Below are 16840 nucleotides of genomic sequence, written 5' to 3' on the forward strand. Positions count from 1 at the left end.
GGGACAATATTTCCTGATTCATAGTTCATATCTCTCGCTGAAGTCACACATATTTTGAAAAATAGGAAAAAAAGAATAGCCTTAAGTAATCTCAATACAATTATTACTGCCATAAAACAAAACTACCACTTTAAAATCATTTGAAGTATATTACGTGATCTATCGAAAGAAGTATAATACGTTAATGTACGAGAGTGCACTTGCGTACATACGTAAACAATCTAGAATTTATCATTAATCAATCGATTCGAAAGAAAAGAGAAGTATTAATTTTGGTCGACTAAAAAAAAAAAAATAAAAAAAATACAAAATATATATCGATTGCATAAAAAAAATTAGATACTCTTTTTAATATAAGTAAATAATCGAACAATAATAGGACGCGACTAAAGCTATATGAATGTACAAATTATCGCATTAATCGATAAAATATTCATTTCATTTATTTAAAAAAAAAAACAAAAAAAAAGAGATAGATAAATAAACAGATAACAAAAAAGAAAACCGAGAATATTAAATCAACCCTTTAGCGGATATGCACACGAATAAATTTTTAATGCTAATACTTTCGTACAAATTTATTCATTGTAGTTGAGATTATTTCGAGCGAATAATAATAAACAAAAGAAACTTTTCTTACATTTCAATTTATTTCCAATACATTTTTATTTGTGCAAATTATTATACCATTAATGATGTTAGCACAGAACAAAATGATATATACATACATAAATATATATATATATATATATATATATATATATATATATATGCACATATAAACTATTTATTTTCATAACCATGATACATTCAGAATTGTCATATAATAATAAAGTTACAACGAACATGGATCATACTCCACCACGTTTGCTCTGTCAGGATCTCCTTTCAGTTTCTCTAAAATGAAAGAAAAGAAAAAGTTATGAAAGACATCGATAAAACGACGAAAGAAACTCTTGACATGTCTATCATGAAGAGTGATTTCTTTCTTGCTCTCTCTCTCTCTCTCTCTCTCTGTCTCTCGATTACTCATTCTTCAATCAATATTGATCTCGGAATCTCGAATTAACTCGACGATCAAGGAAAGAATGAACTTTAGACATTTGATTCAAGGAAATTCTATCCCTGACGTTTATCAGCCAAAAGAGTTTCTAATATCGGTTTCGACAGAATTTTATAAATTACGTGACTAACACGTTAATAGGTTTAATCAAACTGAGAATAATGGATTTATGATCGAACGACGTCATATCCATACTTTGTTTCGATCATGTAAAATGCATTATTATATTAGAAAAAGAAAAAAGAACAAACATGTCAGAAATTATCAAACGGGTATAATATATTCGATTTGGAAGAATAAAAGAAGGATTATCGAACCTCTTAAGATACGACTCTACAACGTCCACCGACATATGTTTCATTTGGTGCACAATTTGGCGGTACATTAATGATCTTTCCACGAAGCTGACCAGGATGATCGCTATATCTGAGGATTTCATCATGGAATAGTCCATCATTTCTCTTTTTTCCACATTTGCATTGGCAGTCGACGTTATCCGTTTGAACAAGCGGATTGTTTTCACCTCCTATAGCCAAATTTCCACGGGACGGTCGTTTTAACAAATAAATTTCAAATTCAGGTTGTCTTCCATCAGCCTGAACATTTATCGACCTTTTCATGGGTGGATGTCTAGGACTATGTAATTCTCTTGATTCAGCTGTATCCAACGACGACACCATTGCGATGACAATCGATAGGAGTAATGAACTGATCAATATCGTCTTACCCATTTTGATTTAGATTTATTCGAGGATAAAAATAAAAAATTCTTGAAACTTGAATTAAATAACGTGACAGGTTAAAGATTTTTCTTTCAAACGAATGAAATGCTTCTAGTTTACGTAGCTTAGATTTGCTCAGCTAAGATAGAACGACGTCTTCTTGTTCGACTCTTCGCATTTATAACTAAATTCTACCACCTGTACTGTTCCTTTTATCTAATAACCATTATTCCTCTTCGAAGGTTACTTTAATCAAAAATAAAATGGGAAAGATAACGAATGGAAACAATTAGTTTGAAAATTATAACAACCATATTATTACCAATTAAATCTTTGTTCAGTTTATATTATTAAAGTTTATTATGCGAGATTTAATTACTAACATAGAATTTCCAATAAAGATAACTATATCTTGTTGCTGATTAATTTGTTCTTATATATGCGATACAATACGTATCGAATCAATCGAGAACAAATTCGGAAAGCAGAGGTATTAAATTAAAGACTAAAAGTCTAAAGATATTAAATTACAGTCTAAAATTAACAGATGACTTCATCTATTCATAAATCTTGCATTTATTACTTAACCTAGAAAAATTCAGAAATAATTTCTATACAAGGGGAAAAAATAGAAAAATATCGGATCACTTGTAAAAAACGTGTAAAAATAAATTAAAGACGTCGACGAAAGAACAAATGAAAAATCAATGTCAATCTCGAAATTGCGAATTAATTCGACGATCAAGAAAAGAACGAATTTTTTATTTTTGATTCAAGAAAATTCTTTCCCATTTTAAAGTTTATCATTCAAAGAGAATTTATAATTGGGTCTCAAAGCTTCCTTTAAAGAAGCTTCCTCCAAAGAATCCTGTATACTACGTGACTATCGGATTAATCAAGCTAAGAACCGTCGACCGAATGATCGAACGATTTTTCTTATAGTTGTTTCGTTTTGATCATAAAAAGTGCATTCTCAGAGAAAGAAGAACAGACATGCTAGAAAATATCGGATAAGTGTATATATTCGATTTAGAAAAAGGCAAAAAAAAAAATATTGTCAATCATTTAATGGATTGCTGTTCTACATTTTCCCAGAATCCATATCTGCCCCCTTATGACATCGAAGATGCCGTCCACCAATCATTTCGCGTGATATATTTAGGTCAAACAAGGAAGATAGTTCGACATCGTATAACGTTATATATTCTGCGTAAATCTTTTCATTGGTCCATCTTCTTGCTTATTTCCACAATTTCATTGACAAACCCCATGTTGTTATCCATTTCGGTCTTATCAAACTATTAGATGAACGAACGGTCGGTCGGTCGTTTCAACAAATAAACCTCAAGTTTCAGTTGTCTCCTTTCACCGTGAATATTTCTCTATTTACGAATGAGATTTAGATGTTTAGGATTCATTTACTTTAGGACCGTATAGAAATTGCGTATCCTTGTTCTTCGACGACATCTTGAATTTGTATCTAAGGGCTAACCATGACAATTACAATCGATAGAACTGACGAAGCCAATCATCAACATCGTCATTAAATATTTTGATTTAAATTTATTTGAAATACAAATTAAATAATGAAACCCATCGAAGATCTTTCTCTTGAAAGAATGAAAAAACTTTCGGAATATTTTTTTAATTATAATTATTCGATCGATCATTTTTCTTATCGAAATTTGTTCTTATCAATTAACAGAGAATTAAATTTTACTATTCTTGTTATTATTTTTATCTGATAAACAATCTTCCAATTCGAGAGTTACTTTAATCAAATTCCAAGGATAAGGTCAGAAGAATCGTGGATGGAAGTAATTGATTAAAACATCATAACGTTTGTTTTATTGCCGATTGGATATCGATAATCGTTACAGTTTATTATGCGAGATTTAATTGTTGATATAAAAATTCAATAAAGATAAGTAAATATCTTGCTACTGATTAATTATTTCTTTTTTTTTTTTTTTATCGAGACAATATGTATCGTGGTGTAAAATAATAAAACCATAGATTAGAACAAAACTCGAGATATAATTAATTTTCAGAAGAAATATTTCGATCGAATGAGGTCAAACGTACTTGCTCTTTAATCTTCTTAGGTTAAAAAAAGAAAGGGGGAAAAAAAAAAAATAAGAATACAATTTTAGGCTCGTTCACCTCACAAAATGAAATACTTTTAGAAATAACAAAAGGGAAGAGAGATAAGCTTATTCCTTTGACGGAATAATACTTTTGCGACGGTCGATTCTTTGAAACATGCAGCCTGAGGAAATATCTACTTACAATGGCTGCCATATATTTTTACGTACTTATCTACAATTAATAAAATTAAATAGATATTATTTGTTATTGTTTATTTATATCTTCTACGATTAAACAAGTACTAGAAAATCGATTGTATTTTTTAAAAGTTTACAATATACATAACAAAATAACAAAACAATTACAAATCTCGAAAAACTCCTTTTATAATTTATCCTGACGTATAATTCTACAAGTTATTGCATTTTAATATAGGATAATATATGGTTCGCTTTATACCACATTGGAATAATTACTTTAATATAAATCTTCTTTTTTTTTAATCTTCTAACATTGTTGTTAATAAAATATACGCATATACAAATGAAATCTCTTTGATTAATTAAAAATAAAGTATATTAATATATTTATGAATGAATTATTTAAATTCATCTCTCCTGAATGCGAATTATTATGTACTTACATACATATACCGAAATACTTGTGAAAATAATTAAATTGTAAAATAATTCAAAAAGCAATAGAAAGTTTAGTTAAAAACAAATAATAACTCTCTCGAGGAGCGATTCTTAAACTTTATCTGTACGAGAACACCTTTAGTATAGCATGTAATTTATTAAACCCTTAACCATTAACTTTAGATTTTTGTTTAATACAAGGTAAAGAACGCTTTCAAAATTTTGATGACTTACTCTCTAGCAACCTGGCAACAAAAAAGGAAAAGAAAAAGAAGAAGAAAAAAAAAAGCAAACCAGAAAATCATATAAATTTTATGATCCAAACTCTAAACGAAACTTCTCGTTTTATTTATTTCTTTGGGGCAAAGTCTCCAGGAGGAGGACTTATCGATCGTTTTCACAAAGGATTCGTATTAACCCTGTAAATCAAAACAATTTTACGTGACTACGGAGAAATGAAAAAAAAAAAAAAAAAAAAAAATTGCTTCCGAAAATATTCAAATCATCCCTCTGTCGGACGTGTAATCCTCGTTTTGAAAAACTACGATATTTTATCACTGTAACAAAAGATTAATTTCTATTGTATAATTTTTCCATTATACGTTTTATAATTTTATAATGAAATTAAATAACAAACCAAATGTTTGTTATTAAAATATTAATAACAAGATAATATAAGATTTAAGATCTAGGATATAAAAAAAAAAAAATGATAAATTTTCAATAAAAATAGTCGATAATAATATTTATTATATATGTTCTATCTTTAACGTTACAGTTTAAAACACGTGAACCTAATGGATTGATCCTTTACAATGCTGGAAGAGAACGTGACTTCATAGCCGTTGAGCTGGTGAATGAGCATATTCATTATGTCTTTGATTTGGGAGATGGCCCTGTAAGAATCAAGGACAATTCGAAGAGTAGATTGAACGATGGCAAATGGCATGCCGTTAGCATTGGAAGACCTGCACCAAAAAGGCACACCTTGGCTGTAGACGATCATGTTACTGCTGTTAACAGTCAAGGTAGCAATGAAAATCTCGACCTTGATGGAATATTATATATAGGTGAGTCTCAAATTATCAAGAAACAATAATTGTGATCAAACAATTCTACCAAATAATTTATAAGTATATCAATGTGTCTCTCTCTCTCTCTCTCTCTCTCTCTCTCTCTCTCTCTCTCTCGTAATTTTTTTGTAAATCGACAAACGATATTTTCCTTCACGAGATATTTATTTTTTTAAATGTGACATTAAAACTCTTAAAATTCAAAAGCGTTCTAGTTTGCAAAAAAAAATTCAAAGAATTTCGATTTATATCTTTATCGTATTTTATTAATTATATTAGATAAAAACTTAAATAGAAATATAAATTGCGCTTATGTTCGTTTGTTTTTCTTTTTTTTTTTTTTTTCTTTTTCTAATTTTCTATCTTCGACAAAAATTTCGAACGCATATCCCAATAATCCGTCAAATGAAACAGGATAATTAATTCTCAATTCTCTCTTTTGTTAGACTTGACATTTAAAATTAGAACAAATGAATAATTAAAACATTTTATATTTAAATCCATTCATCTCCCTATATTTAGTATTAATTAATGTCGACTTTATAATGACCACTAATAGTATAATCTGGCTCATTGCAAGAAATAAAAAGTCAAAGGAGATAGAATTATGAGTGTTGAGAGCTTTATCATTACATTATCTTCATAAATGATGAATATCTTTGAGTTTTACGAAGGATTTAATAGTAACGTGACGTAAGAAAAAACAACGAATTGCAAACTGAAATGAAAAAAAAAAAAAGAAAAAAACAAGTAAGACGATAAAAAGGGAATTCCAAATTATTTCACATATATACATACATATATATATATATATATATATATATATATACACATATGTATGTGTATATATATTTATATATTAATCTATATATCTATATTGAATATATTTATGAAATATATTGATATTTTCTCATCACCCGAGGGAAATTTTTAAACAAGAAAAAAATGTTGAAAAATAGTTGAAAAAAGTTGAAAAAATTCGTACATTTCTACTTCAATCATTCTACGCATTTTCATTGGAAACTTTAGAAATATTGCGTTCATGTGAAAATGATGAGAAAAAAATATATACAATCTCTTATTGCTTCTCCATCCAATAAAATTTTATTTGACCTTTTTTTATATCTCCTTTTTTCATATCGTTCTATGTACCACAAAAACGATTGATTTTTATAACTAGTAGTAATATCATAATAGCTACTGTATGATGTATATATATATATATATATATATGTATATATGTATATATGTATGTATATATATATGCATGTATGTATGTGTTAACGTGACTCGATAATTAAAACTACATTTTATTCATCATGAATTAATACTACTAACGACGATTATCGAATAACTTTTCAACGAAAAACATTGAATCTCACGTAGATTCATATACTCAATAAAATAAAACACCAAGCAAGTAAAAAACAGACGAATTCCAAATTATTTCACGTATATATATACACAAACACACACACACACACACATACATATATATATATATATATATATTGAATATATTTATGAAATATATATTTATATTTTTCCACCATTCGAGGGAAATTCTCAAACAAAAAAAAAAAAAAAAAAAAGAAAAAGCAAGAAAAACAGAGTTGGAAAAACAAATCGACGTTTTCCTTTCGGCGAAACAATGGAATATGAGTTTGAAGTTCATGTCGAAAGTAAAAAATGAAAAATAAATATAAAGAGAGAAAAAAAAAGGAAAAAAAAAAAAAGAGGAACGAAAAACAACAAAATAATAAAAGCTTACGCTTCAAAGACGATGACGATAAATTAAATCAAACATTTAACGGATATGCATACGAACAGATTTTTAATGCTAATATTTTCGTACTTGTTTCTCCATTGATCGTTAGTTGATTTCGAATGAACGTTTAACAAAAATTATATATTTTTTATATCTATTCAATTTGTTTTATATTATGTTATTACTTAATGCATATTGATAATATTGTATTAATACTAAAGGACAAAATAATACGTAATATATATATAATAATAAGACGTATATATATATATATATATATATATATATATATATATATATCTTTTTGGTATATTGTTTATTTAAAAATAATAGACACACCATAAATTCGCAATCATAATATTGAGAGAAATTTACAACAAAGATGTCTCAAATTTTTCTATAGACGATGAAAAAAAATAAATAAAAATAAATAAATAAATAAAAAGAAAAAGAAAAGAAATATAAAAGAATCCAATGCGAAAACTCGAATTAATCGGATCGACAATCAAGAAAGGAACAAACTTTGAACATTTGATTTAAGCAAATCCGCCTCTTGACATTTATTAGCTAAAATAATTTCTAATCGTACACGACAGAATCCTATAAACTACGTGACTAAAACATTAATCCGCGTAATCGAATTAAAATCGAAATCCATCGATTCATGCTGGAACGATTACTTGTACGATTATCTTTCGTTTTGATCATACAAATTGTACATTCTTTCGGAGGAAAAAAGAACAGATCGATTTTATATAGGAAGATGATATTGATTATAACCGTGATAAAAAGATATTAAATAAAAGCATCAAACGGAAATATGAGCAGATATAATAATTCATTCAATAATCATAACGTTTTATTACTATCATTTGATATCGTAGATCATTAAAATTTATTAGAAAAGTTTATTAGAAAAATCCAATAAAGGTGTATCCCATTAATACTTATTCATAAAGACATTATATATAAACGTGTGAAAACGACAAGTCGTAGGTCAATATGAATTCGTAATAATTTTCATAAAAAAAAAAAAAAAAAAAAAAAGTTCGATTTTACAAGTTCAAACGTACTTGCCTTTTATTAATCTTCTTTATATAATCTTCTTTATATAATCTTCTTTATATGAAACAAAAAAAGAAAAAAAAACGAAAGAAGAAAAAAACAAATGTCAAGTCGTTCTCTTGAAAATTAAATACTTATAAAAATAAGAAAGAGTAGAGAGAGAGAGAGAGAGAGAGAGAGAGAGAGAGAGAGAGAGAGAGAGAGAGAAAGAGAGAGAGATGGACAGACAGAAAGAAAGAGATAAAGAAAAAGAGAGATAAGCTTATTCCTTTGAAAGGTTAAAATGCCTTCGAAACGACGGTCGATCCTTTGAAGCATGCTCTGTGAGTTATCGAAGAAAGAAGTACTTATGTGAATACACAAGAATGAATGTGAACATACTAGAACCTGTCACTAATGATCGATTCGAAAGAAAATAGAAAGAGCAGATTTTGGTCGACTAAAAGAAATAGAATATATATATGTACTATGATGCAGAGACAAGGATGTCTTAATTCATCTTTCTTCTCGTGTCGTAATGTACCATGTGTATTTGTATGTACGTGTGTGTGTGTGTGTGTGTGTGTTTTCTTCCTTTTATTATATTTTTCTTTTTAATTTTAACTCATTTATTTTCTTTTGTTTTCTTTTTTCTTATAAAAAAAAAAAAAAAAAATAATAAATAAAAGAAAAATTTAGACGTCGAAGATGACAATGATAAATTGCATCAATCGTCTAATGAATATGCATTACAAACGGATTGTTAATACTTATATTTTTATACGTATTTTTTTCATGGAATTGAAATCATTTTAAACGAACGATTAATAAATAATAATTAACTTATTTTTTAATATATATTTATATATATATATATATATATATATATATATATTAATTAGAATATAATAGAATTAATTATTAATAATGATAACACAGAAAAATATAATATATAGCCATATAAAGCTCTTTGATAAAGTTTTTATTTTTATTTAATTAACATCATATATTCACAATCATAAAAAAAAATATAACGACGATGCTTCAAACTCCTTCAAAGATCTTATCGATCTTCTTTAAGTTTTTACAAAGTGAAAAAAGAAATAACTTCCTTGCATGCTTATTTTTCTCTCTCTCTCTCTCTCTCTCTCCCTCTCCCTCTCCCTCTCCCCTCCCTTGCTCTCTCTCTCTCTCTTTTTCTCTCTCTTTTTCTCTCTCTTTTTCTCTCTTGAACATTCGCTCTCTAATCGATATTAATCCCAAAAGCTCAAATTAATGATCGATGATTTCAAGCAAGGAACGAACTTTAAAGATTTGATTTCTATCATTTATCAATCAAAGTGTTTTCTAATTGGTCTTGACAAAATCCTATAAACTACGTGACTAACAGATTAATTCGCATTAACAATTAATCGAATTAAAAATTTGTAGATTCAGATTTGATTTGTAAACGTTACCACTTGATCATACAAAGTCCATTTTTAGAATAAAATAGAATAGGACAATGCTAGGTACGACAATTAAACAAATATTTTCGTTTTGAAAAAAGTAAATGAAGGATTATCAATATCATATTAGAAATACTATTAAATCTGCAGATACCATTCATATTCCATTTTTATCCCTTTAGACATTTTCTTTTGTATTCTTTAGAAATGTCATTATATTGCGGGATGTTATTCAGTTTAATCATTCTATTATTTCCACATTTGCATTGGCAAATCATTTAGTTATCAGAATTGGCTTTTGACAATTAATTCAATAAGTATACTTCAAGTTCCGGTTGTCTCGAATGATTCTGAATGTTCTTCAATTTACGTATGAAATTTAAATAAACCAAATTGATCGACTTGATTCTTCAATATTTCAAATTTAATATGAGAATTAACAGACAACGGTGCCACAATGATTATCATCGATAAGAGTAGTGCACTGATTGACATTGTTTTATCCATTTTTTTTTTTTTTATTCGGATTTATTAGACGACAAAAAAAGAAAAGAAGGAAATATTAAAATTCAAATCGAACAATGAAAATGCGTTAAAGACTCTTCCCTTACAAAAACAAAAAAACAATGAAAAATCTTCGAAATATTTTCTTAATCATAATTTACTCGAATCGATCTGTTCGGGCTCATATACAAGAACTAAATTCTATTGGTACGTGCGATCATTTTTATCCAATAATCACGCTCTTATTATTCCAAGATTATTTTAATCAAATTTCCAAGACAAGGTCGAGATTATCGTGAGTGGAAATAATTAATTCGAAATCGTATATAATCATAAATAATCGCTTTATCGTCGATCGTGTTATCGCCAATCGTTAAACTTTATTATTTCCGAGATTTAATTACTCACGCAAAAGTCCAGTCCAAAGACATATCCTGCTTCTGATTAATTTGCTTTCATCTATACGACACAATATAACGATAAACTGCAGGCCAATACTCGGATACTCGAAATACAATAATTTTCACCGGAAATATATTTCGTTCGTACGAGATCGAACGAACTTGTGGTTCTGATCTTTCAAGATAAAAAAAAAAAAAAAAAAAAAAAGGAAAAAAAAGAAATAAGAAATAAAATACGTCAGATTGAAAATAAATGACGTTTCTTATTGATTAACGAATATCTCCTTGGTTTCAGGTGGAGTAGAAAAGTCTCAATACAGTCAACTACCGAAACAAATATTGAGTCGGCATGGATTCGAGGGTTGTCTTGCGTCCTTGGATCTTAGCGGCGAAAGTACCGATTTACTCTCGGATGCCGTTGTTCCGAGTTCTCTCGTCGAACCCGGATGTGACGTATACGCGAATCTTCACGCTGGAAAAAAATGTACTCACGATGTATGCGCGAATCATGGTACATGTTTACAACAATGGAACAGTTACACCTGTGACTGCGACATGACCAGCTTTTCAGGACCTACTTGTAGCGAAGGTAACAAGAAAAAAAAAAAAAAAAGAAAAGAAGGGAAAAAAGAAAAAAAAGAAAAAGAAAAAGAGAGAAAGTTGTTCTTTTTTTTTTCTTCTTCTTCTTTCTGTGAATTCCATTTTACAAACATTTTCGTTTGTTCAAATCGTCGAAGCTTAGTTTCGAGAGTATTGATCGTATTCGAAGACCGACTGACGATACGTTATCTTTACAGAAGCTGTGGCGTATGAATTTGGCGCAGGAAGAGGAATCATCACATATACGTTTCCATCGGATCGAAGACCGGAAATGAAACGAGACACCGTCGCCTTAGGATTCGTTACGGGAATGAACGACGCGGTGTTACTTAGAATAGAATCAGCCTCTAGCAACGATTACTTAGAAATTGAGATTGTTAGTACATCGTCGATAAGAAAGATTTCTGCTTTATAGTATCCTCGTTTGATCCTTTCTCTCTTTTACTATCACCCGATTAGAAAAAAAATTTCAAATTCTTAAACTCTTTCGAAAAATCGTTCGATTGATTTTTCTGATCTTATTGATATTTGAAATCATAAATTGTTAAAAAAAGAAAAACAATAAAAATATCACATAGTATTTAATCAACATAAGTGGAACCATATATATAAATTTGAAGATTACTTTACTAACACGAACGTTCGCAGAACTTTTTGGATTGTTTTCTTTTTTATTGCTTTATTTCTTATGTATATATATATATATATATATACATATATATATATATATATATACAAATGTATATATACATTTTCTCATCTTTGATAACAAAACTCATCATTTATTCATCTCGTAGGTCGAAGGAAACATTTTTGCGGTATACAACATGGGTACTAACGATCATCCAGTCGGAGAAGTAGGTGTCAAAGTAAACGACAATCAATATCACGTCGTTAGATTCACAAGAAGTGGAGCGAATAGCACCTTACAAGTCGACGATTACAATCTTCAATCGAATCATCCGTCCGGTGAGTGTCACTTGTCTACGCTACACATATCATTATCACGAAGTTACCGAAGAAACACCACGTAACAATTTAAAATCGACAAAAATAAACGATAGAGATTAAACGTTACGATAAATCACAGGTTATTTTCATTTATGAACCGAGTCAAAGAAACAAAAAGAGGGAGAGAGAGAGAGAGAGAGAGAGAGAGAGAGAGAGAGAGAGAGAGAGAGAGAGAGGGGGAGACAAAAAGAATTCACAAGAAGTACATACAGCATTTCGATGAATAATAACGAACGTAAATCGCAAAAAATAAATTTACTAGGAAAAAGAGAGAGAGAAAAAGAGAGAGAGAAAAAGAGAGAGAGAAAAAGAGAGAGAGAAAGAGAGAGTATGTGTGTTCGATGCGAGCGAGAAGAGACAACTACCTTGGAAAGGGCCCAGAACGCCCTTTTATAAGCTTTCTACGGTCGACTGATCCTTGAACCGTGTGAAAGGACCGCCAATGATCGTCTAGAACAACACTACGACATTCTCAGGTCGAAAAGAGAGAGAGAGAGAAAGAGAGAAAGATAGAGAAAGGTTTCCTTCTAGTAGATATCATAACAATGGCGGAAGGACCCAAAATTTTCTACCTCTAAGTCCTTTCTAATATCCTGATTTCTCGAAGAAACCTAATTGGTATTCTTCTAATTTTTATCTTCATACTTAATATATCAAAAATTAATACTTAATAAATCAAAATTTAATACAGTTGGTAACAATCAAAAATACCTTTTACGTTTCTACCTCTAACAACTTTCTATAATCCTGTCTCTCGAAAATCGACATAATTAACTTCAATTACACACACATATATATATATATATATATATATATATTTTTTTTATCTTATTTTACTGACACGTTAAAAAAAAAAAAAGAAAAAAAAAATAAAAAAATAAACAAGAAGGAAAAAAGTATGTTCCATACAGAAGATTCGATCATTGACGTAATTATTGCCGTTCCCTTACTAAAGGGAAAAAGTATATCAATGAACGTACGATGCAAAACTCAGGTCGAAGACATTCCAAGGAGAAAATACTTTCGCGTCTTATAGCTTCCTGATGTGTTTCACCATAGAAGTGAAAGGGTTTGAAATTTCGTTCCTTCTAAGGTCACGTAGTAAAAGACGTTTCGTTCATTTTACAACTAGCTACGATTTTCTAAGTTCCTATTACCATCGAAGACACTAATCCGCGTCATTACCTTCGGTCATTGTCACGACAATAGGAACTCGATCAAGCATGAACAATGGTGATCCAACGAAAGGAAATGAATAAATCAAGAGAGCCATGGACGTTCAGTTCTTTACTCCTTTCCTCTTTGTGACGATACAAAAGGCTTGAGAAGGAATTCCATGGGAATTCTACCCAACGTATAACTTCCTATGCTTACATGAAACCTTGATAAATTATTCTTGAGCCTATGGTGTTCCACGATCATTCCCATACATGGAAATAAAATGATTCGTTCGTTGAATACAAACGAAAGCTAAACGATTCGATTGAAATGTATGAAAAAAAAAAAAAATAGAAAAAAAAAAGGAAAATAATAGTAAAAAAAAAAAAAAATAGGAAAAGAGAAATGAACGAAAAAAAAATAAATAAATAAAAGTTCTCGTGGGATGATGATCGTTTTGTTAATCCCTTACTAAAACGTATACGTTAAATTATTTCCTCTGGTCGTTAAATTTATCGTGTTCACTGTTCCGACACGATTTTTATTGCCAGCTAGCGTTCCATCAGTCTCTCGAGTAACGCTTGTCATAACGAAAAGAGAGAAAAAGAGAGAGAGAGAGAGAGAGAGAGAGAGAGAAAGAGAGAGAGGAAAACACACAGGTACTACACGCTTCGAATTAGTTCGATTCTACCAAGTTAATTTAACAATTCAATAAAAATGCGATTTAATTGATTTCGTACGCGTCACACCGTTGGTCCAATCATTCGATCACTATCGATAAAAACTATATGTAGATATACACACCTATGCGTATGTAATACATCGTACAAACTCGTAAAGTCAAACTGTTTCAATGTAAATTACATTCTCCTTTGATTATACGTATGTATGTATGCATATGTATATATATATATATATATATATATATACATATACATATATATACATACAATATGTATATACATATGTATGCATATATTATTATAGATATGAAAATGTGATGAACCATGGTAAATGAAATAATTTATTGATCTTCGATCGATTTTAATTATCAAATTCTTCAATCAACTCGAATGAGATATAATGTATACTAAAATGCATAGCGCAATATGAATTACATAGATTGCATTACATACGTATTAGATATATATATATACATATATATATATATGCATCTATATACCTACTATCTCTATGTTATCTTCATATAGAAATGGAGATCACATCCTCTGGCATATACATAGGAATACCTATATTTGCGTTATATTACTAATCAAAATATCCATTTGATATAGTCTCAGTTCCAAATTGAGATATCATCCAATGATATTTCCTTTCGTCATTAGAGATATGATGAATTGTCAATGACGATTAAAAACTATAGAGCGTATATATTAATATTGAAAAAAAAAAGAAAAAATAATATATATATATATATTATTTTTTATTCTGATCTATATATATTATTTTGATCTATATATATTCTGAAATATATATATATATATATAATCGCTTATACAATGATCAGAATATAATTAAAAATCGTTTGATTTAAGACGAAATGAAATTAATAATCGACTGATTAATTATACAAATGAAATCAAAAATTCAATCCATACAATAGAGAATTATTCAAAATAAGCTAACAATCGTATTGTTATATTAAATTCCATTAACTTGAAAGGGATCTGGACGATAACAAAAAAAAAATATTATCGAATTTATATCGCATGAATTAGATAATAAAAGTTACATTTACATTTCTTATTTACGATAATCTCTGGAAATGTCTTTATGTTTAATCGTCATTTATGTTGATCAATGGTAATATCAATGGGTTTACCTTAGACCAATAGATGATAACGATAACGGGCTGCACGAATTTTTGTATGAAATTTTGACACTATATATATAAACTAGTCGATATATAGTTACATCTACTAACATTGATCATAAAGAAAATTATTTAGGAAGGAGAAAGATATCTCTCTCGACAGGCATGAATACTGATTATTAATTCACTGAGAGATCGCCGATAAAGCAATAAAACTTTCGTTTCCGCGCAAGCAAGTAGGGAAGTTATTTTCCCTTTAAACGAAAGGTCATTCGCGAGAGTCGAACCCCTTCCCCCTCCTCACTACCACCATCACTACCACCATCACCATCACGATCATCACTACTATCACCAAAGAAAATTATCGTCGTTTCAGCAATAAACTTACTCGTTGCTAGACTTTCTCGATAATTAGTCACGAAGAAAGTAGAACGAGCTTCGTCGTTCTTCCCGTTTAATTATCGTCCCTCGCTATACTTTAATTTATTTTCTGCAATTTATCATGATCCCCCGTGTGAAAATAGATTACGCATTAGGGTAACCCATCAAGTGATGCTTCCGATAATTTTATCAAAGCGTCACTCGACTCGAAAAATTATCGACAGTTACATTACACACAATGTATACCCAGATATAGATTGATAGATACTTATCATAAATTATTAATTATATATAATTATATATATATATATAATGTGTTTCTATGATATAGCGATTTTATATCGAACACATTCGATATATTACAAAAATATACATACTTATATACTTACATATATACTTATGCGTAGATACATACTTACGTTAAATCAAAATCGACGTATATGTCGTATATTACGTATATATTATTATTTATCTATATACATAAAGAATTTTTTTTTTTTACGTTATGTTTACATTATGTTTACGATTTAAAATAAGATGTATTCTTTATACAAAGTGGCACGCAAAAATGACTAATGTTCAAAGTCAATTATTTCCTTTAGAAATTTATTAGGCCAATTTTCCTTTTCGCTTTAAGATCGTAAAATTACAAACGTAGAAACTTTTTTTATAATTTGCAAAAGAGAAAGAAAAAAAAGTCCTCCCGCAAAAAGAACACCCAAATAGATATTTTTAAAATCATCTAAAAACTTTTGATTCATTCTGTTGTACAAAAAATACCTGAGTCTTCGAAATATTTCCCTTCTTAAACAATATTAACGTTAACAAATTATAACATAAATGATATAGATAAGATGATTACAAAATTAATTTCCACTTTCTTTTCATAATAGCATACTTTATATTATAACTTGGCATCTTTATATAGACGAGTGGGGCAGGATGGAAGCCACTTTAAAAAGCTGCCGACAATTTAATGCAATAATTCAAAGAGCAAGCGTGTCGCTATTCAAAAGATAAAATCGCGTTAACATCTTTTCTCTTCTTTTCTTTTTTCTTCTTTCTTTTTTTTTTCTTTTTTTCTTTTGATCTAAATCCCTTTTGTAA

At 28.9% G+C, this 16840-nt stretch overlaps 2 protein-coding genes across 18 annotated transcripts in view; one reads left to right on the forward strand and one right to left on the reverse strand.

Annotated features, from left to right (window-relative positions):
- Positions 1-16840, forward strand: part of LOC124951551 (neurexin-3b) — a 258641-nt gene that overhangs the window by 205158 nt on the left and 36643 nt on the right. For all 17 annotated transcript variants that reach the window (XR_007101632.1, XM_047500099.1, XM_047500100.1 and 14 more), the window contains 4 exons: positions 5290-5581; positions 11045-11338; positions 11547-11725; positions 12147-12318. Coding sequence is in view for 16 of the 17 variants with exons in the window: in XM_047500099.1 (XP_047356055.1) it covers positions 5290-5581; positions 11045-11338; positions 11547-11725; positions 12147-12318 (937 nt within the window). In the remaining variant the exon portion in view is untranslated. The remainder of the gene's footprint in view (positions 1-5289; positions 5582-11044; positions 11339-11546; positions 11726-12146; positions 12319-16840) is intronic.
- Positions 904-12709, reverse strand: LOC124951559. Its single transcript, XM_047500132.1, has 2 exons — positions 12189-12709; positions 904-3272 (listed from the first exon to the last, which is right to left on the reverse strand). Exon 2 carries the CDS (start codon positions 1792-1794, stop codon positions 1384-1386), a length of 411 nt encoding a protein of 136 aa, XP_047356088.1. The 5' UTR covers positions 1795-3272; positions 12189-12709; the 3' UTR covers positions 904-1383.

Source organism: Vespa velutina, chromosome 9, assembly GCF_912470025.1.
Source record: "Vespa velutina chromosome 9, iVesVel2.1, whole genome shotgun sequence".
Classification (NCBI taxonomy): domain Eukaryota; kingdom Metazoa; phylum Arthropoda; class Insecta; order Hymenoptera; family Vespidae; genus Vespa; species Vespa velutina.

Coding starts and splice junctions, on each gene's coding strand:
- LOC124951559 (XM_047500132.1), bottom strand. CDS start 1,794: ATGGGTAAGACGATATTGATCAGTTCATTACTCCTATCGATTGTCATC.